The sequence below is a fragment of the Silurus meridionalis genome, chromosome 12 (genome assembly GCF_014805685.1).
Source record: "Silurus meridionalis isolate SWU-2019-XX chromosome 12, ASM1480568v1, whole genome shotgun sequence".
Classification (NCBI taxonomy): Eukaryota; Metazoa; Chordata; class Actinopteri; order Siluriformes; family Siluridae; genus Silurus; species Silurus meridionalis.
In genome coordinates, this window is record NC_060895.1 from 17,406,399 (window position 1) to 17,430,324 (window position 23,926).

At 40.2% G+C, this 23,926-nt stretch overlaps 2 protein-coding genes across 2 annotated transcripts in view; one reads left to right on the top strand and one right to left on the bottom strand.

Moving 5' to 3' along the window:
• Positions 1-418: 418 nt before the first annotated feature.
• On the bottom strand, positions 419-3,771 carry psenen (presenilin enhancer, gamma-secretase subunit). Its single transcript, XM_046863131.1, has 4 exons — positions 3,633-3,771; positions 3,111-3,177; positions 1,689-1,793; positions 419-1,339 (listed from the first exon to the last, which is right to left on the bottom strand). Exons 2-4 carry the CDS (start codon positions 3,169-3,171, stop codon positions 1,200-1,202), a joined length of 306 nt encoding a protein of 101 aa, XP_046719087.1. The 5' UTR covers positions 3,172-3,177; positions 3,633-3,771; the 3' UTR covers positions 419-1,199.
• Positions 3,772-3,912: 141 nt separating this feature from the next.
• kmt2bb (lysine (K)-specific methyltransferase 2Bb) overlaps positions 3,913-23,926 on the top strand; it is a 36,123-nt gene continuing 16,109 nt past the window's right edge. Inside the window, 16 exon segments of the mRNA XM_046863132.1 lie at positions 3,913-4,563; positions 7,995-8,073; positions 8,287-8,554; positions 8,557-11,912; positions 12,031-12,233; positions 13,372-13,479; positions 13,572-13,728; positions 14,594-14,789; positions 15,781-15,845; positions 16,239-16,490; positions 17,934-18,040; positions 19,412-19,522; positions 21,870-21,983; positions 22,269-22,415; positions 22,698-22,790; positions 23,047-23,164. Of these exon segments, the coding sequence (XP_046719088.1) occupies positions 4,234-4,563; positions 7,995-8,073; positions 8,287-8,554; positions 8,557-11,912; positions 12,031-12,233; positions 13,372-13,479; positions 13,572-13,728; positions 14,594-14,789; positions 15,781-15,845; positions 16,239-16,490; positions 17,934-18,040; positions 19,412-19,522; positions 21,870-21,983; positions 22,269-22,415; positions 22,698-22,790; positions 23,047-23,164 (5,704 nt within the window). The 5' untranslated portion in view covers positions 3,913-4,233.

Sequence of the window (23,926 nt, forward strand, 5' to 3'; positions counted from 1 at the left end):
AGTTCAAAGCGTTAGTAACAGCTCAGTGTGACTGTTCCCACAAGTGCGTAACCTCTTCCATAGACAAGCATGTGCCCAGAAAAAGTCACCATCCGTTTTACCTCTTTAGGCCGTCCATGACATATGAAACCACTGATGATTCCTGACAGAGCACAGATATCAAGATCCTTTCCACTAATTACATAATTATTTGGAACATTGACCCCAAAAAAAAACAAGACATCTCCCTGGGTCTTTCAAATAATACAATGTAATTGGATCTGGAAACAACACATGCCATGGCATTTAAAAGCATATTTAAACCTGTAGTGGTTAAATAAACAAAGTTGTACTCCATGTCTACTAAACCAGTTGTATTTTTGCTACCAAATAGACTTGAATCACACAAGAACTGAATACAGTCTCAACATCACAGAAATCAGGTATATGTTTTTATAGAGATGAAGTAGTAGTAATCTGAATCAATAACAGTGGCTTTCACAGACATGCCTAGTAAACAAAAACATGTGGTCAAACATGTTATAAGGATTGAAATGAATTGTGTGCAAAGGAAACCTTACAAAGGAATAATTGTAAAAGCATCAACATGATCACACTACCCTCGACATCAAGAATGAGCCAAAAATAAGCTGACACTATTCATGAACATGAACACTATGAACCATCACGTAACGACTACTTGCTGGTCATATTTTGGAAAACGTAGTTCAGATGCCTGACTGCAGAACTCATCAATCTTTTTTTTTTTATTTGTCAGGATGCCAAGTACTGATGTTGGGAAACATATTTTGCCTGCTGTCAACACTCCGTCTACAAGCTACTAAAAACAGCATCCAGTAAGATCCAGACAGGAAGGAGGATTAGAATGTGCCCAAATGTGAGATTGGGTTTCATAATAGGCGCCAGTTATGAATTAGACATAAGAAAGGCTTTAGTCATGGATTCAAGAGTCTGGTATGTCAGCCCCGTTAGTAGAATCAGAAGATTATGAGATTATGATTAGCATTATAGATGAGGAGTGTGTGTGTGTGCGCGCGTGTGTGTACAATTGTGCCTTGTCACTCATTGCTTATGACATCAGAGTCAGACTCATATTCATTCTCTCATGTGTCATTCTTTCACTTTCATGAGGCAAAATAATAATCACGTTTATCATGCTGTTTAAGAGATTTAAAAAAAAAAAAAAAAAAAGTGTCTCTTTATGGTGTGCCAAGAGGAATGGTGAAGGAGAGATAATCGGCCACTTCGCCCCACTGTGCTCGGAAATGCTGGAAAATGGTGATCCACGTCGTGAGCACGGCCACCCACAGCATTAACCCCAGCGCTGAACGTTTCACATCTGCATACAAACCATTACAGTTACAATTTAGGCACAAACATGGGCAGGTTTAAGAAAACATCTCATAACATTAATCACAAGTATAGAATGTGTGTGTGTGTGTGTGAGTGAGATCATGTAGCCTGGAAGGCCGTCTTTAATCAAAATGTGTAGCATTTAAATGTGGAATTAATTTCAAAAACACACTAAACATTTATGCTCATGACTGTGTACTTTCATACCCCATCAACTCTACGTAATAGTACTGAGGAAGAACAGATGTAGAATATGAAAAGTCAGCAGAAAGGCTTATGGCTTGGTAATGTCTCATCTTTAAGTCGTGTAAATAGATGCTTGATATCTTACTCACAGATTTTGATCTGCGGTTGTTCTGTGTAGGCGGGTTTTACGAAAGCTTCTTTAAAAAACCACACGACGTTAACCAGCCAGAGGAAAGGAAGGAAGGCAAAGCCACCTAAATAAGACAAACCAAACACAAAGAAAAAAGCAGCACATGCTTAATTTTATATTTCTGCTATAAATGCGTCACGACACCTCGCTCTCTCTCTCTATCTAGATATAGATAATCATAACATTCAAGTAATACATGTACAGTAGACCTTTATAGTCACGGACTGTGTTCCTTTAGCCCCACTTCTGGTGCACTTTACAAATATATACAGTTTTAAGGCCAGGTACCAGATCGTAAAATGCTTTTTTATTATTATTCACATCTGAATTAACATTTAATAATAATCACATAATATTCAGGAATTATTATAATACCCATGAGTTATTATATTCATTAGTTATTATATCACACTATAATAACTTGGACCTTAAAGTCACAATTTGAATAAGTGTTTTCTTGAGATGCATTTCATTAAACAATTAATGTTTTTATTCAGCAAAAATTATTAATAAATTTTAATTAATTAAAACAAAAAAGACAAAATCACTCATCTGATTTTAATAACTGTGAAAGTACACCATATGCCCAAAACTATGTGGACACCTGACCATCACACCTGTATGTGGGTTTTCACCAAACTAGAACCACGCAATTATAGAAGATGTCTGCATTCTCTAGCCTTACAGCTTTCCTTTCACTGAAACTGGATGCTCCTGTGTACAAATCAAGCTCCATGAAGCCTTGATATTTGGTATGGAAGGTCTTGACTTGACCCTCAACCCTATTGAACACCTTTGTGATGAACAAGAACATGAAATTACACCAGTCCTCCCATCAGTACCGAGCTTCGCTGATTTGTGGCTAAAAAAACAATCCTCACAGTTAATAAAACTGCAAAGAAGGATCTAAAACTAGAACTAAATGTTCCACAAGAACATGTAGTTGTGATGGTCAGGGGTCCTATAATATTCTAAGTGTATATCATGCGCAGCCATAAGTACTGTGATGTTTAAGACTGCACAAACACAACAAATATATCGTGAGCACTCATTTACGTCAGTATGACTTATTACGTTGAATAAATACATGTTTATAAAGGATCTGTTTAAAATGGTATTTTAAAGAGTTGACTGTGTATTACGTCATCCTTTATTTGGTACTAAAATATTGCACTTTATATAGTGTCCTAGTGAGTTTTGTGTAGTTCCATGTTCCTGTTTATTTATGTTGTCTTATGGACCTTGGTCCTGGGGAACGTTGCTTTTCTATACTGTGTACTACACTGTATATGGTTGCAATAACAATAAAAGACTACTTGATTTTTAGATTTTAACACCTAAAACAACTGCTTAAGTGTTGCATTCATTGAAGGAACATTACCCAAATAATATTTCCGGCACAGATTCAGTTTCTCCTCGTTTGAAACGCGCTCCAGATTCATGCTTTCCTGGAAGAAGAAAAAAAAAAGAGAAAAGAAAAAGTTGAGTCATTTTACCATCTCATGCTTTCTCTGGAGGACTGGAGCGTTGATACCACCTAGCGGTAAACAGCAGTACTACCCAAATACACTGTATTTAAGAAGCGCTTTAAAGCGAACACAAGGCCTCCAGATAAGCTCTAACACACAAATAACCAAACTATCAAACATAAAGAAAGAGAGAAAACAACGAGGATTGAAACGTATACATAATTATAATTCCAACTATTTAATCAAATAACATTGATTCCCCTCTCTGCTCTGACGATTGTACGTCGCCTTTGTATCCAACAACAACGTAGGCAAATGAGAAAACACCAGGCTAGCTAACGGGGGCTAGGCAGCCGCGCTAAACACCGCTTTTAAAAGTATTTACACCGCGCTGTAAAATGTAAAATTGTAGCATTTAGTTAGAAAATAATTACCTCGGGTTGGGGAGAGGAATGAGGAACCAGCTGGTCAAAAAAACGCGACTTTGAAGTGTGAAAGGGCTCGGAGACGAAGAAAGAACTAACATCCGCTTCCGCATCAAGCGGGTGATCATGACGCAAGGAGGCGGTGCCTTTTGGGAAATGTAGTTTTAAACACGAGGGAGGGTTATAGGACTCGGGTTCTTTACGCAGCGGTGATTGATGGTTGTTATTTAGATGAACGATGCCAACAAAATTAATCCGAACCAAATATATAAATAATATTTAGATAATCAAAATTAATAGAATGTAATCAAGTCATTCTAATTAATTATTTAATGAATAAATTATCGAAAACAATTAATACATGCTCAGAATAATATAATAAATGGCGAATCTAATACTTCTAGATATTTCTGAAATGCGGCCCGTTAAATAATATTAATGCATTGTAATTAGATTTTTCCGCAGCGTCAAGGGTTGTGGTGGTCCGCGCCTCCATTTCCCACAATGCATCACGCCCTAGTCGTCGTCTGCCCCCCCCTCCCAATCAGGCGCTTTCCCTCTCCACTGAACTCAGAGCTGCTTGTGTAAATCGGTGTTGTTGAAGCTAACGATGGCGGCGGCGGTGGGATGCGGCTCGGCGGCCGGGGCTGCTGGCGGAGCAGCGGGCGGCATGGCTGCGGCGCGCGGGCGCTTCCCCGGGCGGCCGTGGTCGTCGCGGAGCCGCCTGCGCTCGGAGAAGCGGTGGCAGCTCGGCCGCTCGGGCACGGAGCAAGACGACACTAGCGGCGGTGGTGGTGGTAGTGGTGGAGGAGGCCCGAGGCCTGGAAGCTGCCTGGCGCTTGCGTCCACCGAGGACCCGTCTCACCTCCGCCTTCTGGGGATCGGGGCGAGTTACAGGCGCCTGGGGGATGCTGGGTACAGCTCGAGCGGCAGCGAGGAGGTCAGTAAACGCGCATGTTGTTCGCTTTGCTGTGGAGAGATAGAGAGAGAGCGCCCGGGATCCCGCGGCCTGCTAACGCCGAGTGGAAGTTTAGTTTTGGACGAGCTTGTGTTAGCAGCACTGGGGACAACATGGACAGAAATAAAGGGCTACAGGCTGCTGGTTTCGGCCCCGAGGTGATGGTGAAGTGTTTAGAGAGCATGAAGGAGGAGGAACAGTGGTCTCGGTGTAGTGTAGTGTCCGTGTGTGTGTGTGTGTGTGAGAGAGAGAGAGAGAGAGAGATCGCTCTCTGTGTACAGGAACAGAAAGCTACATTTTACACTGCGATCAGAAACAATGTTTCTGCGCTGTGTGTGTGTGTGTGTGTGTGTGTGTGTGAGATCGCGGAGGGGGAGGGGGGCGAGCTACTGTAGCATACGAGCTAACACCACAAGACCTGTGTGTGTGTGTGTGTGTGTGTGTGTTTTAGTGGTAGCGCACTGTGGCACATCTGTCTGTTTTGTAGATTGCAGGTTTTTCAGATTCATCGTTGCATATCTAATGCACGAGCTGTTCGGACGAGGAAGTTCATGTGAGTTGAGTAAAATCTGCTAGTGTGTGTGTGGGGGCCTGAGTGAAGACTGACAGAGGCATTGCTACAGTTCACACACACAGACGGGTGATGAGGAGCTGACAAGCAGAACATGATCTATATTAAAGCATACACACCAGTTGAAGTCTGGATCAGTGTCAAGTTGTGTTTGTTTTTCGAATTGCATCTATAAACGTCTCGCTTTTCTAAATGGTATAATCCAGGATAATGTTTGGACTCCCAGGATAATGTTTGGACTCCCAGAATAATGTTTGGACTCCCAGAACGGTGTGTGTCTTTAGTATAAGTGTAAAATAATGTATACATATATGCAAAGCATATTGATTTACCTTTTAAGCCCTATTTGGACTGGATTTGTTTTTCTGTACATCAGGGTATATCAGAGATTATACTCACATCCAAGTCGGTCATTTTGATTCTACATAACGTGTACCTCGAAGATTTTACTGCACCGTATAATCTGTAAAGTAACTAGTAAGATAATGTACATATGTACTGTTTCTTAGGAATGTATTGTATTCTGTGGGGGAAATATTGTTTGCTTATTTCCAGTTTAGACACTGCTTAAATCTGGTGTTGAGCTCAATTTAAAATGTACATCAATAAAATAGACAAGGTTTTAATGCTACTTGTTAAAAAAGCGATGCTATTCAGCTCTAGGTTCTAGCAGACATGCATGTCCTGGTCATGTCACCTACTAATGATCACAGACATACTGCAAATTCACTCTATTCAGAGGGTCTAATCAAGGTCACAATGTACTTTTGTGTCAGCATGTGTGCAATACACATGGACCTTGTAGTGTAATAAACGTGTGTATAAACACGTTTCACTCGATGTGGTTTTTTTCACAGATCCCTTATCCTATAAATATCCACCGTAGTCTTTCCAGGCCTCTACAAATCACTGTTATACCTGTACGTTTTTGCATTAAGTCTAGAAACCTAATCCAGTCTGAATAATACTTTTGTTGTCGTTAAGTCGGTTCAGATGTGTTCGGAGCCTTCCGAGTGCTGCAGTTACAGTACACACACCTCCTGTGAATGTCATGTCTGGGTGATTGATGTGAGGAATGGTAGAGATGACAGTCGTGGACTGGTGTTGATAATCAAAAATTCAATGACATCCCATGTCATAGCTTTCATTTTGCATCAGTGTAACAGTGTATGTTGTTTTGATTTTCAAAACTATTATTTTGAGACCCATTCACTGAGATTCGCTTTTATGTTTTTTTATATAATGGCAGTGTTGGAGCTCGGAGCTTTAGCTGCTCCCGAATGCTGAACTTTCAGCTTATGAACTAAGTTGTCTTATTGCAAGATTCAGTAAATGAGCCTGGAACGTTTTAGATGTTTTGGCAGCATAGTTTTAGAACCGTTTTACACCCATTAGTCAGTATTGATTTCATTGTCCTTTATCTGACAAATGCACAATTTTTATATGTTGGTAAAAAAAAATGATGACCGAAGATAAACAAACTCTTATTGTGCAGAGAAATCAAGACTTTGTACTGAAAATCTTGCACTGTGTGACTCAATCTGTGATCATACACAGTGTCAGAAAGAGATATTAGGCATTGTAACTGAATTTGGAGCTCTGTTTCTATTACTGCTTTAGTAAATGCTTCAATCAGTTGTTTTCAGTGTTTTAATCTCCGTCCAATTTATTTGTTTATTTATGAGAAATTTATCATTAATTTACTAATATTTCATCTGTTTATTTACACCTTTTTAAGTACAATATGATTTCTCAGTTTAAAGCAATTGTACATTTATTTAGTTTAAAATGAGAGAGAAATGCAATTTCTGATTGAGGATTTAAAGAAACATCTTTTTCAGCCGTACCTTTTTCATTAAAATGTTACAAAATGAAAGTTGAAGGCCAAACATTTCCCTGCTTTAATCACGTGACAGCCACAGAAAGTCTTCCGATTGATTAAGATTCATCTGTTGTGCACAGGCTCTCTGTAACCCCCTGTCTGCAATGGTAAGGGTGCAGATGATATTTGAGTGGAGGATCGTTTCTCAGTATAGAATTTACACTCACACAATAGCGTATGCTGCTCAAGAAGAAGTGTATCCAACGCACCTCTGTTTTACTGCTAGGTTGTGAACAATCTGGTAATAGAAAATATACAGGCATGTCAGTCTGTCCCATATCAAGTGCACCATATGGGCAGGTGTAGTGGCAAGAAAGTTAGTGTTTAAAACACCACTGTGTATGACATGCACATAACACATGACGTAGAGCAATATAATCTCATTTTCACTTCCCAGAGTGCTTTGTTGGTACCAGAGGTTATTAGAACTCGAACCGGGCTGGTAGGACATTTTGGAGGCAGGGGGAGAGAGGCTGGATTGAGATGGTATGGACATGTGCAGAGGAGGGACATTGGGTATGTCGGTAGAATAATGCTGTGGATGAAGCCAACGGGCAATGAGGGGGATTTTATGGATGTGGTGAGGGAAGACATGCAGCTGGTTGGTTTGAAAGAGGCAGATGTAGAGGACAGGGGGATTTGGAGATGGATGATTCGCTGTGGCGACCCGTAACTGGAGCAGCTGAAGTAGAAGAGCAGAAGAAGAAGAAGAAAGTGCTTTGTTGCTACAGATGGACGGAGATATGAGTGAATGTCATATTCATACACCATAAAATGCGTCTATTTGATGGTTGTCACAAGATGTGTCACTTAGACTTTAATGAGGAAGATATATTCATTATTTTAAATGCAGACTGAAATGATACATAATGACTGAGAAATAAACATTAATTTAATCTGATCATTCAGAAAATTCAAGTTTGTAATAGTAATTTCCTGTACTTTTGTTTTGGATTACAGGGATCAGAATTCAAAGGTTTCGAGGCTGAAAATGAAAACAGCAGTGTTCCTGAACAGTCCAGACGAAATCGTCCTAAACGTAAGTAAAATATTGGCCACACAGCTTGCAGTACTTACTCATCTGGTGTTTTCCCCATAACATGTTTGGAAACCTTTAACATCACAGTGCTAACACAAGACAGTATTGCTCAGTCAAACTAAACTGATGAATAAATGATAAGTATTTAGTATCCTCAGTTAGAAGCAGAAATGAAGTATTTCTCTATTCTAATCAGTTTTTTTTTTTTTCTAGGTAATCGGGCATCAACAATTTCTTCAAAAAGAGTACGTCGGAGACGAGCTCCTGCAACAGCCGCGGTCAGCAAGGTTCAAGCACCTCAGAATGATTTCGGATGTACACAGGAACCTCCCAGCAAAGAGTCTTGCAATGCTGTTTTGATCGAAGATACAGTTTCTGGCTCAGATAAGCTAACAAAACAAAGACGAAAAAGAGGCTCTGTGAAAGACGATGCTTCGTCTTCTCCGAGGATCACTATCAAGTTAGTGACTAAGAGGAGAGTTAAGTAGATGCATCACAGAAGTCGGAAACTAAAGAAAATCAATGTGCCCTAGTCTCATCTGCACAAGTGAGATTAAAGAGAGGTGCGAAAGCCCCAGAAAGTGGTCCTGTCGAGGTCAAAGAAGAGATCGTTGCAAGAAGACGAGGGAGATCTGCATCTGTTCCCCAGAAAGTGCCAGATGCAAAGGTTGATGACCAAAAAGCGGAGGAAAAGTTGAGGAAGTCAACCCGCAAGACTTCAACGTCATGTAGTGACACTGTAGAAGCAAAGACTGGTGAAAAGAAGGCGGTGCCAACTGACAGCCTGTCAAAAGAAAGCACAGAAGTCAAAAAGCTTGTGATTCGCAGGCGGCACAGGTTAGACTCGAACCACGTTGAGCAGCCAGGAGACTACAAAGAGGAGGCCACGTTGTCCGAGTCGGTATTAGAGGTATCAACGGTCGGGGAACCTAAACCACCTTCGAGGAAGAAAAAGAAAAAACGGAAGAAGCGGAATCGGAAAGAAAAAGCTTTAGAAAAGGATGACAAAAACCGTGAGGCTTTGACTCCGCAACTGACGGGAGATTCGATAGAGAACAATTTCGTGGGAATCCCAGGATTAAAATTGACACGAATACGAAACCCAAAAGCCAGGTCACGTAAGAAATGCAGTAAGTTTATTTGGACCCTAACACTGGTAAAATGCAAAAGCAAAACTGTCAGTCCCCCAACCCAAGAAAATCTAAGCAAAGCACCAGAAAGCCTTAGCAAAGAGACAGAATGTCCCTCGAAGCCAACAAAGGAGCTGGATGTTCCAACAGAACCTGCATCTTGTCCAACTGATAGTTCAGAGACTAACACTTTACAGGAGCCAAAAATTGAAGAATTGTTAAACACTGTTAATGTTACCAAAAGCCCTAAAAATACAGAGAAAGATGACGAGATTTTAAGAAAGGCCGAGGTGACTACTGAAAAAGTTGATGAGGAGACATCAAGGAACGATCATGAGGAGGGAAGCTTGAGGATGAATAATGATAAGACCTCAAGTAAGAATGAGGAGATAAATTCAAGAAATGATGGTGAGCTGATCTCAAGCAAGAATGCGGAGACAAGGTCGAAAAAAGGCCGACAAGTGACCTCTGGAAAGAGTGCAGAAACAGGGTCAAGAAATGACTGTGAGGTGGCCTTAAGAAAAGAAGAGGAAAAGCCTCAGATCTCGGTTGCATCTGAGGTCCTGAAAGAGCCAGCTGAGACAGATCTAGAGGCGATGGATAAAGATTTCGTTCCTCCTCTCCAGATAAAGGTTGTGTCATCACCAGGAAAACATAAAAGCTTAAAACAGTCATTTTCAGTCCAGCAAGCTGTATCTTCACCCAAGTCTAATCTGAAAGAGGGTTCTGAAGAAGCTGATCATCAGTCTCCGTTAGAAATAGAGAACCAGATCAAAATTACAGCCCCTCCTCTTATGGGCAGGGCAAGACACAAAATGAGTCCCAACTCTCCTCGAAAGAAGCGTGTAAGGCATAGACCTTGGACAAGCTGCAGGAGAAAGCCTAAGATTGCTTCTTCTGGAAATGACTCAAATTCCAAAATGATTGCTGAAACTGGGAGTTCTGTTATTGAGACAAATGCTCTGGTCGCTGAGACAGAGGCTCTAGCTGTCGAGGCAGAGGCTCTAGCTGTCGAGGCAGAGGCTCCAGCTGTCGAGGCAGAGGCTCCAGCTGTCGAGGCAGAGGCTCCAGCTGTCGAGGCAGAGGCTCCAGATGCTGAGACAGAGGTTCTAGCTGCTGAGGTGGAAGCTCCAGCTACTGAAACTGTAGCGTCAGCCATTGAAACTAAAGTTCGAGCCGCTAAAACTGAACCCAAAGTGGGGGAATTACCAGAATCACATGAACAGTCTAAACCAAGGAAATGTCAGGTTGCTCTCTCAAAAGCAAAAGGATCTCTGCCAAGATGTAAAACACCAATGGCAGAGGCAGCTGAACCTACAGGTGTCAGTTCAGCACCTCAACCTGCGACAGAAACGCCAGAAATTAAGAGTAAAGAGGAACCGTTAACTGAGGCTGCAGCAGTCTTGGTTTTAGACCCTCAGTTGACGATACCTGGTAAAGCAGAGCCTCTCCTCTATGCTCGGCAACCAATCAAGCAAGGCAAGAAAAGGCGAAGATCTTTAAAAGGACAAAGGTTAAAAGCTCGCAGAAAGAGGTTGCCCTCACGACCGTTAACGGAAGACGCTGATGTTTGCTCAGAGGTCGTAGCTTCCGAGCCAGCAAGGTCCAAGCTAGTTGGCATGCTAAAATCAAAGTACAGAAAGAGGCATGTTTCAAGTCTTCCTTACACCCTTGAAGACAAAAAAAGGAGGGCAATGTTGCTAGCAGAGCAAGTGGAACATGAACTTGGTGCTCAAAGTAATGAACAAGAAGAAAAGGCTTCTGGCGATGAAAAAACGGATACAGATTCTGTTAAAGTTCAACCGGGTAAAACCACATTTGTAAAAAACATCAAGCATTTTATAATGCCAGTTGTCAGTGCTCGGTCCTCACGGGTGATCAAAACGCCAAAGAGATTTATGGATGATGCTGACATGTCAGATCTGCCACGGAGGAACGCGCAGAAAAAAGGGCACCAGTTAGGATTGATTCCCAAATCAAAGAAACGAGATGGCAGTGACGAGAAAGATGAGCCCTCAGCTCTTCTGTCACCGGACGAGGAGGACCTTTTGTTAGAACTACCCGAAGCTCAGTTAGATCTCGATTTGTCTTCTGCTGAAGAATCTAAGCTTGAGCCAGTGGATGACTTGGAAAATATCGGTGATGAAAAGTTTTCCGGCAAAAGAAAATCCTTACTTCGAGACCCAGGATTTAATTGGCAGGTACTGGAGCCTGCAGGTCCAGAGATCTGCAACTTTGACCAAGATCTCGAAAAGGAATACGAGGCATTGTTGTCTGAAGATTTTTCATTTGATTCGATAATTGACTCGCCTCAAACAAAGAAGCCGAACTTGAAATTCAAGAAGCCACAATCGCACTTAAAGCTCTACAAGAAACTCAAGGATGAACTCAACTTGGGTTCCACCAAGCAAAAGCTGAAAAAGCTCCCATCTGTTGACCCAGGGAAAGCTGTTTTACCCCCGGCTGAGGCACAAAGTGTGGATTTAAAGAACGAAACCAGTTTCATTCAGTCTCTTTCTGATATTAAGGCGGAAAAAGCTAAACTGAAGATTGAGGATCTTGACACTCCAGGGGTCGTTCGCAAAGTGTCCATCTGTGTTCGTGCCCTCGGCAACAAGCTGTTGGCGCAGCACCAGGAAGAGCAGGTCGATGAAATGCAAGACGAATTCTCCATCCATACAGATATTTCACTTCCCAAGAAATCCATGGGTAAGGGTTCTACATATTTGATGTAGTTTTTTTTTTTTTTTTTTAAGTCAACTTATTAAAGTTGTCTCAGAATGGACTTTTAATTAACTTATAGACCTCTGGTGTTTTTCGTTATTAGACATGGAGAAGTTGTTTCAAGCTGAATCGAGACACGAGAAGTCAAAAGATCAAAATAAAAAGAACATCGTCGAGCCGAAGGAAAGGAGCGTTGTCCAACGGCCTCACCTTTCCAGTGCCAACAAGCGCATGTTCAACCTTCTCAGGAAAGCCAAGGTTCAGCTCATCAAGATTGATCAGCAAAAACAACTCAAGTCATCAGGGGTAGAATTATTTATTTATTTATTTATTTATTTATATCCCGCCGTTTGTTTGAGCCACTAGTTGTCTGTGTGGGAATTATATTATTTGGTTCATTTTATTAATTGCTATTCTCTTCATGCCAATTCCCACTCAATAGCTAGATCTCCCTATTACATGAGAATTATCAACCACTATCTATACATGTATATATTGTTTTTGACATGCAACTCAGGCACAGGAAGGAATTCTCTATCTGCCCTCTTTTACATACATGAGCTGATAGTCTGGCTAGTGACAAGTTGATTAACTGGGAAGAAACTAACCATCCCTTCCATCTCCTGGCTTCAGATGACTGTGGTGTGCATGTGATTTAAGCTTGTACTCTTCTGACAATATTTTGAATGCTTTCGTTTTACACCAAAATTGTTTAAAAACTGTTTTATGGATGGTGTTAATTTGTCAGAGGGACATTTTTAATAACGTCTCTTGATGTCTCCTGTCCTCATGACTGCTATGAATTCAAAGGTGACAATCAAGTTTCTAATAATTTCTTTTTTTTTTTTTATCTGGAATTAACCAGATATTTTATGTCACACCCGATGATATAATCGCATTATTGCTTCATCAGCGTTTGTGAAGAAAACCATGAACTTGATAGCAAATTAGAATAAGAATTAAGGCTTTAAACATGTTGTGGCTCTTATTTTTAAAAGCCAGAGTAATCGTCTTTCACGTTTGCGCTCGTTCATTGGATTGAATTTTTTTCCCTTTGGGTTTGTAGTGAGTAAAATATGGAGATGTAGTGATTTGGCCTGCAGAAATGGTTTTACCCTGGAGAGATGTTCACTCCTGCATAAACATTTACTGGGCACACTTTGTTCCACACACTGATTCCGAAAGATTTCACAACGCAAGTAAAATTGGCGCGGCTCTGTGCTGTTAGTTTCCTAAGGGTGGCAGAAAGACATATACGCAGACATGATGATACACATCAAATCTACTCACAAGAAATGAAGCATTTTTTTTTTAATATTTTTAATAATTGTTTTGCACCTGTAAGTTCTTTTTAATAATCAAATTCTGTCCAAATAGACGTAATGATATACTAACAAAGATTCTGTTTGCACTCTTAATTTGACATATCTCTTATACTTTACAGCTCTTGTCAGAAAGCCGAATCCCAGCTGAGAAGAAGCCGATCAGAAAACCAATGGTGCAAGCTAAGGATTCCTGTCCTGACAAGACTGTTGCTACCTCTCCAGAGCTGGTAATTCCACAGCCCTCATTTTACTGAGCAGTGACTAAATCTGTGACCCTTTAATATCTTATAGCAATTAACCCCACATCTCTGTTTCTCAGGAGCCTACCAGAGGAGGTCCTCGCATCAAGCATGTTTGTCGAGCAGCAGCTGTGGTTCTGGGGCAGCCACGTGCCATCGTCCAAGACGACATCCCCAGACTCAGTGCACTTCCACTGCATGAAAGATCAGGCATTTCACCATCACCTGCTGCTAAAGGTAGAAGTCAAACTGAAGAAAAATATCAGGAGTTCACTATGAACACTGATCAGGCAACATTATAACCAACATTATAACCTGTGAAGTGAATATCACTGATTATCTCTGCATCATGGCACCTGTTAGTGGGTGGGATATATTAGGCGGCAAGTAAACATTTTGTCCTCAAAGTTGACGTGTTAAAAGCAGGAAAAAAATAGGAGAGAGTACAGATTTAAACGATTTGTTGGATGTTAGTGCTCTGCAGTGGTCAGTATCTACCAAAAGTGCTCCAAGTAAGGAACAGTGGTGAACCAGTAACAGGGTGACGGGGGGGCCAAAGCTAGTTGATGCACGTGGGGAGCGAAGGCTGACTCGTGTGGTCCGATCCAACAGACGAGCGCCTGTAGCTCACTTTGCTCGAGAAGTTTATGCTGTTACTGCTCAACAGGTCAGGACTGTTTTGGCAGCAAAAGGGGGACCAACACAATATTAGACACGGGGTCCTAATTTTATGCCTGATCAGTGGCTGTAAAGTTATAAATGGTCCGTATATTTGAACAAACACGTCAATCAGTGATATGCATATTTAGAAATGTGAATCTTTCACAATTATTCATTACACAAAGTATTGTTTGAATGTAAACAAAACTGCTTCAGCCATTTTCCAAGTAGAATCCAATAGAATTTATACAAAATCTGTTTTTAACATTGGTTCTACTTCAGCTTGGCTCACTCTTCATGCTGCCAGTTAGGATTAATATATTATTACAGTGTTGCAACAGCTGTAGTTCACATACAGGTGTGGTATTAAAACCTAACTGGTTCGGGTTCAAATCTGTGTTTTTGTCCTGATGGATCATTAATTACTGCACTACATTTACAGATGTGGAATCGCATTCTGACCCAGACAGCCCTATCATGCCAGAACAGAGGACACCGAAGTTTCGCAAAGCTCGCCAACATGCCCGCCGATGTGGCCAGTGCAAAGGCTGTCTTCATGAAGAGGATTGTGGCAAGTGCGTTAACTGCCTGGACAAGCCCAAATTTGGCGGCCCTAACACCAAACGACAGTGTTGTGTGTAAGTGCTTCCTTACTGTTCTAATTCTCTCTAAAACTCTCGAATTATTACTTTCTTTAAAGCACATAATTGTGTAATTTCCATTAAGTCATGCTTAAGTACGCTATATAGACAAAAGTATTGGGACATCAGATTTTTCTAGTCATATGTGTTTATTCACCACACTGTTACCACCAAGTTGGAGGCACACAAATGTATAGAATGTCTTTGGATCGCAAAATTAAATTTTCTCTTCACATAAACTAGGACACCCGAACCTGTAACAATGTGGCAGTGCTTCTGTGCACAAATATGCTTACATGCATTGAATGTTGAGTGACTTGCTATAAGCTCAACCCTATTGAACACCCCCCCCAGGCCTTCTCACCATACATTAGTACCTTGCTTATCTGTTACCCCTGTGAGCGAATTCTAATCTCCATAGACATACTCCAAAATATAGTGGAGCATCTTCCCATTATAATAGCAAATGGGAATAAAATGTGGAATGGGATGTTCACAAAGCACATACTTAGTCAGGTGTCCACAAACCTTTGTCCATATATAACTTGTAAATGCATTATGTCTCTGAAATGAAATATTCGATAATCTGATTAGTGGTGAGATATTACCTCACATAAGGTATATAGTTAAATAAGCTGTTTAGTTCTCATACACTAATCAGGCATAACTTTATGGCCACCTGCCTAATACTGTGTTGGTCACAAGAGCTGCAGTTTTGGAGATGCTTTGACCCAGTTGTCTTGTCATCACATTGTCAAACCCATGTCAAACTCAAATCTTTACGCTCACCATTTTTCCCGCTTCTAACACATCAACTTTGAGGACAAAACATTCACTTGCTGCCTAATGTATCCCACCCACTAAGAGGTACCATGATGCAGAGATAATCAGTGTATAATGTTATGCCTGATCAGTGTATATTTTTAATGTGAAGTTCATATATATTCCACATTATTACACTGCTTGACTCTGTACTTTTGTCTTACAGGTATAAGAGGTGTGATGAGGTTGAAGAAAGAAAGGCCTTGAGATTAGGTGGCAAGGTCTATAAAGGTAAACAGTCTTGTAATTGCATTCTTATTCTCAAGAGCATTCGTGGCTCATTTACTTGTCTGACTTTGTTTCATTAATTAAACACTATTGTCTTCCACCGTGTTACATTTAAAATTACATGGTCTGAGATTCACTCTTTGTGGTTAAATCTGGTCTGGAAGGATTTCAGCATCACATCTTTCACACTATTTATTGAGTCTTGTTGCTCTAGGACTGTAAACTCAGCCAAAAGTCACCACAGAACAGTAAATACACTCTAATTAAGTGCTTTGTCCTGCAACAACTCCGAGGTTGAGTCTTTCAGCTCTTAGCCCCTTCATAGTGCTAGCTCACACTTACACGCTCACTCTCTATCTCTCTTTCTTTGTGTGTGTGCGTGCACTTTGTGTATAGGGCAAATGAAGAGGCGTCGCTCATTAGTCAGTGCTGACCACTCAAGTAATGAGGAATGTGAAATGACAGAGGCAGCGTCTGTAGGAGGAGACAGCCAGAGTCCGTCATTACGGAAACAACCCAAGCGCACTGTTAAACCACGCTACTACTGCGATCTGCTGGATTATGACTCGGACCTCGACCCGGACATCAACAGGACGCCACACTCAACCTCACCAGCCCGGAGGAGAGCGCCTGGTCCACGCAACAATGGTAAAGCATGAGGGAGTTGCTTGTTTCAAAACCATATACAGCATTTTTCGGACTATAAGCCGCTACCTTTTTCCCACGTTTTGAACCCCGCGGCTTAAACAACGGAGCGGCTAATTTATGGATTTTTCCTGGGTTTTTCTCGGTTTCACAAACTTTAAGCCAAAAAACTGAGCACCATAACATTATACCAATGATATTTCCAAACAGAAACGAAAAAACGCACCTCACCTGTGTGATAAACATCCGAGAGAAATACAGTGGTACCTTTACCTACGAGTTTAATTCGTTCCGTGAACGAGCTCGTATCTCAATTTGCTCGCACATCAAATCAGTTTTCCATATTGCGTGTGTGTGTGGAGGGGGGGTAGAGGCGATAGGCGGAGGCGGAGGGAAAACTCGTTTTTTTACTATCACTTCTGTACTACGTATCCCTAAACATTAAAATGTTTACTTTTTCTTCTTTGCTTATCTTAATTTTAATTATCTTCACTTCGCCATCTAGCAGCGGCGTCTCGAGCTCGTACCTAAATTTTTTGCTCCCATAACAAAGCAAAAAAATCGACCAAGTGACCGCTCGTACCTCGGAAAACTCGTACATTAATGCACTCGTAGGTCAAGGTACCACTGTAGTTGTGAAAGGAAGGAGGAAGACAGTGAACAATGACTTACTTGGTCGGCTACTGTTTAGATACAAGCCGTTGTAACGCGTTGAGTCTGGGTGAAAGGAGAGCTCACTAACTCCAGTTGCAACAGAAATCATATAAGCACAGACAGGTTTCCAAAACTTGTGCTTTTTAATTTTTCTTTGCAACAGCATTATGGGTTAGTCAAAGAAACTTAGAAATGAGAATCAGAAAATAAAAATGGCATATTCCTCGGTCTCCACACACGCAGTAATACCGGAAGAATGCAGTGCCGGTCTTTTTCCAAAATACCGCTATGCTCCTAACAGAAGCGCAAAATATTTCATCCGTTACACCGTGTGTAGTGTGTCTTTTGTTAAAGCCTGTGTAAAGTACATTAGTGTAGACACCTGCAGCTTATAGACAGGTGTGGCTTATTTATGTTCAAAATAAAAATATTTGTCAAAATATGTGCGGCTTATACATGGGTGCGCTTTATAGTCCGGTATGTATCTGTGTGTCTTTTTTTTTTAATTTACCTTTCATAATACGCCACATAATTCTTCAGCCATTAGTTTACGTGATGGTTTCTGGTTGTGCTGTAGTTTTGCTGTATTTAATCTTATGATACATTTTGACAAGTCTCCTACTTTCCTTAATGACAAGAAAGGCTGACTGGGTTTCTGCTGTCTTAATGATTTCTTGTGTTCCTGTTTACTTTGTTTCCTGCAGTATGGCCATTTGAATGAGTAATGCAGCATGATGATGATTGTGATGATGGCACTGTTTGAACTGTTTGTGTTTTCCAAATTGCTCACAGATTTTGTGTCACTGGACGACTTTGTTGGTGATGACCTTGACGATGGAGTACGACATCGCAGACCAGGATTTAACAGAGTTCCACCTATCAGACGGAAACCTGAGAAGGTAACAAATCAGCTTTGGAAGCCATCAATCTGAAGTAGGATAAGCAACAAAGGTGGTCTTTTTTCTTAGTTTATTTGTGTGCTCTTTGCTGACAGCTTTACCGATTTCAGACACAAATCCCAAAGCGAAACTCAAAGTCCATGCATGTTATTGCACATCCAACACAGTGCCAAATCCTGCAAGATGTATCAGAATCCATTCAAACTAAAATAGTGTATTATACGTTGTTGCATATAAACAAAAATATTTTCACTCTATTGAATTGGAGTTGGCAGTGAGAGATGAGAACAAACTGTTAATAAATTAACTTGCTGTCAAAATAAATTATTCTAGGCTTTTTTATTATTCAATTCAGTTAAATTTTATTTATGTAATGCTTTTAACAGTACACATCGTCCCAAAGCAGCTTTACATATACAAATGTGATTTTTACATTTATAAGTTAATCTCTTAAGTTTATCCCTAAGAGCTACCTGGTGGTGACATTGGCAAGAAAAAACACCCTGATTTGATATGAGGGAAAAACCTTGATCGAAACCCTGACTGAAAATGAAACCCATTCTCATTCACACCAAAAGTCTAATTATTAAAGTATGATCATTGTTGAGGTTATCAACTGTTCACTGATAGAGACTCTAATGTAAAACTGTTCATGGTGATTGTAGTCATAAGTAATTTTTACAAACTCTGTCCAAATTAAATACAATATAAAATGTCCATTGTTAAAAGTGCTATACAAATTAAACTGAATGGAATAATAATTGATGTTTTATTATTTAGACAGTAAGTTTTATAGTTTTGTCTTCAGCTAGCAGAATCAGATCTCTCACAAATGTAATGCAGTTGCTGTTTCCACAGAAATTTTCAAATCGTTTTGCATACATGTTTTGCATTTTCAGGTAGGAATGCCCTCAATTTAAAAGCTCACAGAAAAAAGTCAAATTGTTTTATATTTTGAGTCAAAATAACAATCCTTAATAAGGCCTCCTTTCTTTTTATTACCTCAGCTTACACAGCTTTTGCAGGCGTTAGGAAGTTTGCATGCTTTAGTAAATCAAGGGCTTAGTGTAACTATGTTTAAACAAAAACAGGAATTGGTTATGCAGACCATTCCTGTGAACCTGGGATTAATTCTTAGCGTTTGATTTAATTAAACATATTAGAATATCTATTAGTAATTGCAACTAGCAGTCACTAAAATTAGGACATGTCCTGTTTTTCACGACACTTTTACTGGAGTGTTTTTTTTATTTTTTATTTAATTATTTTATACATGAAACTGTTTCTATTTTGCCCTCATGTTTAGGGCATTATACATTGTTTAAACTGATACGCAAAAGTCACCCCTTGATCTCTAACTCTGGTTTGTAGAGTCCTCAGGAGCAGACACCACCCAGTGTCCTGGCAGCGCTGGCTAACGGTTTTGCTGAGAGAGAAAACGAGCCGTCTGAGCCCACATACAAGATCTGTGTCGACTTTAAGGTAGTACAGAAAACATTCGCAGAGCATTGCGGAGATTTGTGTTGTATGTGCGTTTTGTAAATAGCAATCAAAAAGATACTATAATAAAGTACCGTATTTTTCGGACTATAAGCCGCTACTTTTTTCCCACGTTTTGAACCCCGTGGCTTAAACAACGAAGCGGCTAATTTATGGATTTTTCCTGGGTTTTTCCCGGTTTCACAAACTTCAAGCCAAAAAACTGAACCCCATAACATTAGACCAATGAAATTTTCGAACGGAAACGAAAAAACGCACCTCACCTGTGTTCTGAGCTGCACGGAATGGGGAGAAAAACCGGTGTTGATTTTTAAACGCACGACGATGCCAAAAGATAAACTCCAGAGAGAAATACAGTAGTTGTGAAAGGAAGGAAGAAGACAGTGAACAATGACTTTCTTGGTCGGCTACTGTTTAGATACAAGTCGTTGTAACGCGTTGAGCACATAATCCTCAGTCTCCACACGCACACACGTGCAGTAATACCGAAAGAATGCAGTGACGTGCTGTTCCCAAAATGCCGCTCTGCTCCTAAAGGAGCCACAACATATTTTACTGTCTTTCAGTAAAGCCTGTGTAAAGTTCATTAGTTTCAGTGAAGACCTGCGGCTTATACACAAGGTGCGGCTTATTTATGTTAAAAATAAAAATATTTGTAAAATTCAGTGGGTGCACTTTATAGTCCAGAAATTACGGTAAAGATAATCTAAAGCATGCATTGTCTGGGCCCTGGATGGGCTATCCATCATGACCCTAACCAGAGTGAAGGGGCTGATGATAAATGAATAAATAGATACATTAGCTATAAGTGTAACTGTAGCTAATGTATCTATTGTCACTGTCCATATATTTGAATAAACTTGGTGTAATGTGTGTGCTATTGTAATGTTATGCAACAATGAGAGAGTGCCTGTTCAGCTTACCATTACATCAAACTTTACATTTACAAACAAATTCCATTTTCATTTCTGTATAGAGCATAAATAAGTTCATTAACTACAGTGCACCTGGAAAGTATGCACAGTACTTCACTTCTTTCACATTTTATGTCAGTTCCAAAATGGACTACATTCATTATTTTCCTCAAAATTCTACATATAAAACAAAAGTTTGTTTAAATTCTTTGCAAATTTATAAATAAAAAAAAAAAAAAAAAGTACATAAGTATTCACAGACTTTGCCATGACACTCAAAATTGAGCTCAGTTTCTACAACTTGAGTCCACCTGCGGTAAATTCAGTTGATTGAACATGATTTGGAAAAGCACACACCTGTCTATATGAGGTCCCACAGTTAACAGTGCAAGTCAGAGAAAAAAACCAAGCCATGAAGTCAAAGGAATTACCTGTAGACCTCAGAGACAGAAAGAGCCCCTGCATTTCTCTGTGAAAATATGAGAATCTTCCAGTAGAACAACCCTCTCTGCAGCATTCCACCAATTGGGCCTGTATGGTAGACTGGCCAGACGGAAGCCACGCCTCAGTAAAAGGCACATGACAGCCCACCTGGATTTTGCCAAAAGGCACCTAAAGGACTCTCAGACCATGAGAAACAAAGATTGAACTCTTTGGCCTGAATGCCAAGCATCATGTCTGGAGGAAACCAGGCGCCGCACATCACCTGGCCAATACCGTTCCTACAGTGAAGCATGTTTTTTTGCTGCAAGAACTGGGTGACTAGTCTGGATCGAAGGGAAGCTGAATGCAGCGAAGTACAGAGACATCCTTGATGCACCCACTGACTTTGACAAAGACTTTTAATTTTGAACATAAATACGCCGCACCTGTCTATAATGCCTTCATTGAAACTAATGAACTTTAAACAGGCTTTAACGAAAGACAGTGTCTGTTACACGGCTTGTATCTAAACAGTAGCCTACCAAGAAAATCATTGTTCACTGTCTTCCTCCTTCCTTTCACTACAATTTCTCTCGGAAATTTTTCTTTTGGCATCGTCGTGCGTTTAAAAATTCTGAACAATTTGGGAAAAGTGAAGCACTGTGAATACTTTCCGGATGCACTGCATGTGCTTTATAAAGTTGTAATCATAATAAAAACCTAGTTAGTAACAAAATACTAACTGAAGGTAAGTGTGACTGAGTAAAATAATATATATATATATTATTTATTATAGAAAATTAAGATATTTTTTTCCCAATAGCTTTATTATGCCCCCTTCACATTTGCTTGTTGCAGTATTTTCTTTTTTTATTTATGTACATTTGACTTTAATGTATAGTTTGTCTTTTTCCCCCCAAGCCTTTACCATAAGGAGATGAACTCGGAGATTGTTAAGTATCTTGTGTTCTGCTCTGTGTTTCCTTCTACAGGAGGACTGCACTGTGCAGAGTGTCTGGTCGACGGGTGGTTTGAGCATTCTCACCTCTGTGTCTCTCATGCCTTCATCTGTGTGCCTGCTATGTGCCAGCAAAGGACAACATGAGGTATGAGCTGAGATTAGTGATGATCCACAGTTTCACATATTTCATGTTGAAAAAGAAGGCCTTCTATCATTGTGCATATATATGTTAATAATTGCTTTCTTCAAATAGATATATAACTTCTGTATGTCACTGTATTCAGGTTGTTTTTGGCACATATTTAGGTTATTATAATGATATAATGAAATTATTAAATTGTACAGATATGAAAGCCTTTTCAGTGATACGAAGGTTTTAGCTTCCCTGGTAATAAAACTGTTCTTCCTCACCACTCTTTATTTGCCACAGATGTTGTTCTGTCAAGTGTGTTGCGAACCTTTTCATCACTTCTGCTTGGAGCCGTCAGAGCGGCCAGTGAATGAGAATAAGGAGAACTGGTGCTGTCGTCGCTGCAAGTTCTGCCGTGTGTGCGGTCGCAAGAACAGACATTCCAAAGTTAGTGGCGGTTTCATTAACAAACTGTCTAATGCAGGAACATTTCACCATTAGGTTTATGTTGAAAGTGAAATAAGGAACATTTTGGTTATATATATTTTTTGTACTGTATTTTTTTTTTTTTCAATTTCACTTCTGCATGTTCCTGCTGTGTGTGTGTGTGTGTGTGTGTGTGTGTGTGTGTGTGTGTGTGTGTGTGTGTGTGTGTGTGTGTGTGTGTGTGTGTGTGTGTGTGTGTGGTCGATTTCCAAAAAAAAGCATTGACATTCCTTCTCCACACAGCCTCTGCTTGAGTGTGAACGATGCCAAAACTGCTATCATCCTGCCTGTCTAGGGCCGAACTACCCCAAACCCAACAAGCGCAAGAGGCCATGGGTGAGCATTCATACTGTCGCCACTAATTTTTATAAAATACAGTAACACAAATTTTGTTTGCAGCTGTTTGTTTTTGTTTTTCGGATTTGCATGTGTCCATTTCAATCTTTCACATGCATACAGTGAGAGAATATTAAAGAACATCAGTTGAGTTTTTCAAGCCGCAAAAGACCTCTGTCTGAGTGAAACCGCAAAGATTGTGTTAATTTACCGAATCATTAAAATTTGTTATAGTTTATACTCTGTTTTTCCACAGGTGTGCATGACATGCATCAGGTGTAAGAGCTGTGGCGTGACTCCAGGGAAAAGCTTTGACACAGAGTGGAACCACGAAAAAGGCTTCTGTTCTGACTGCACTCGGTTGTTTGATCAAGGTGACAGCACAAAACCTACAGCAGTTGTTTATTTTACTGCTATAAAAACCTGTTAATTGTATAGTGTAGTGTCATGATTTATAGATTAGGGTTTTTGTAATAAGATATACACCAATCAGGCATAACATTGAGTGGTAAAGTAAATAACTCTGATTATCTCTGCATCATGGCGCCTGTTGGTGGGTGGGATACATTAGGCAGCAAGTAAACATTTTGTCCTCGAAGTTAATGTGTTAGAAGCCAGAAAAATGGGCAAAGATGTGAGCGAGTTTGACAAGAGCCAAAAATGTGATGACTAGATGACTGGGTCAGAGCTTTTCGAAACTGCAGCTCTAAAAGTGGTCCAAGGAGGGAACAGTGGTAAACTGGCGACAGGGTCGCGGGCAGCCAAGGATTGCTGATGCGAGTTGGGAGCGAAGGCTGGTCCGTCTGGTCAAATCCAACAGACAGGCTTTTGTAGCTCAAACTGCTAAAGAAGTTAATGCTGTTAATGCTTGACACATCAGGACTGTTTTGGCAACAAATGAGGGACCAACACAATATTAGGCAGGTCTTCATAATGTCATGCCTGATCAGTGGCCAAAAAGTTATGCCTGATCTGTGTAAATATCCGTTTTATTTTTTTATAGTAATTTTTAACCAAGTGAAAATGTACACCGTTTAGATAATTGATTTTAATATTATAATGAGTAAGTTATAGCTGTTAGGTTTGCTTGTAGTCTCATCTCGAGTTTTGCGAGTATTACTCACTGTGTAAAGTGC

Coding starts and splice junctions, on each gene's coding strand:
- psenen (XM_046863131.1), bottom strand. CDS start 3,171: ATGAATCTGGAGCGCGTTTCAAACGAGGAGAAACTGAATCTGTGCCGG. Junction 1,794..3,110: donor GTGCCGGAAATATTATTTGG/GTAATGTTCCTT, acceptor TGTCTTATTTAG/GTGGCTTTGCCTTCCTTCCT. Junction 1,340..1,688: donor ACAACCGCAGATCAAAATCT/GTGAGTAAGATA, acceptor GTTTGTATGCAG/ATGTGAAACGTTCAGCGCTG.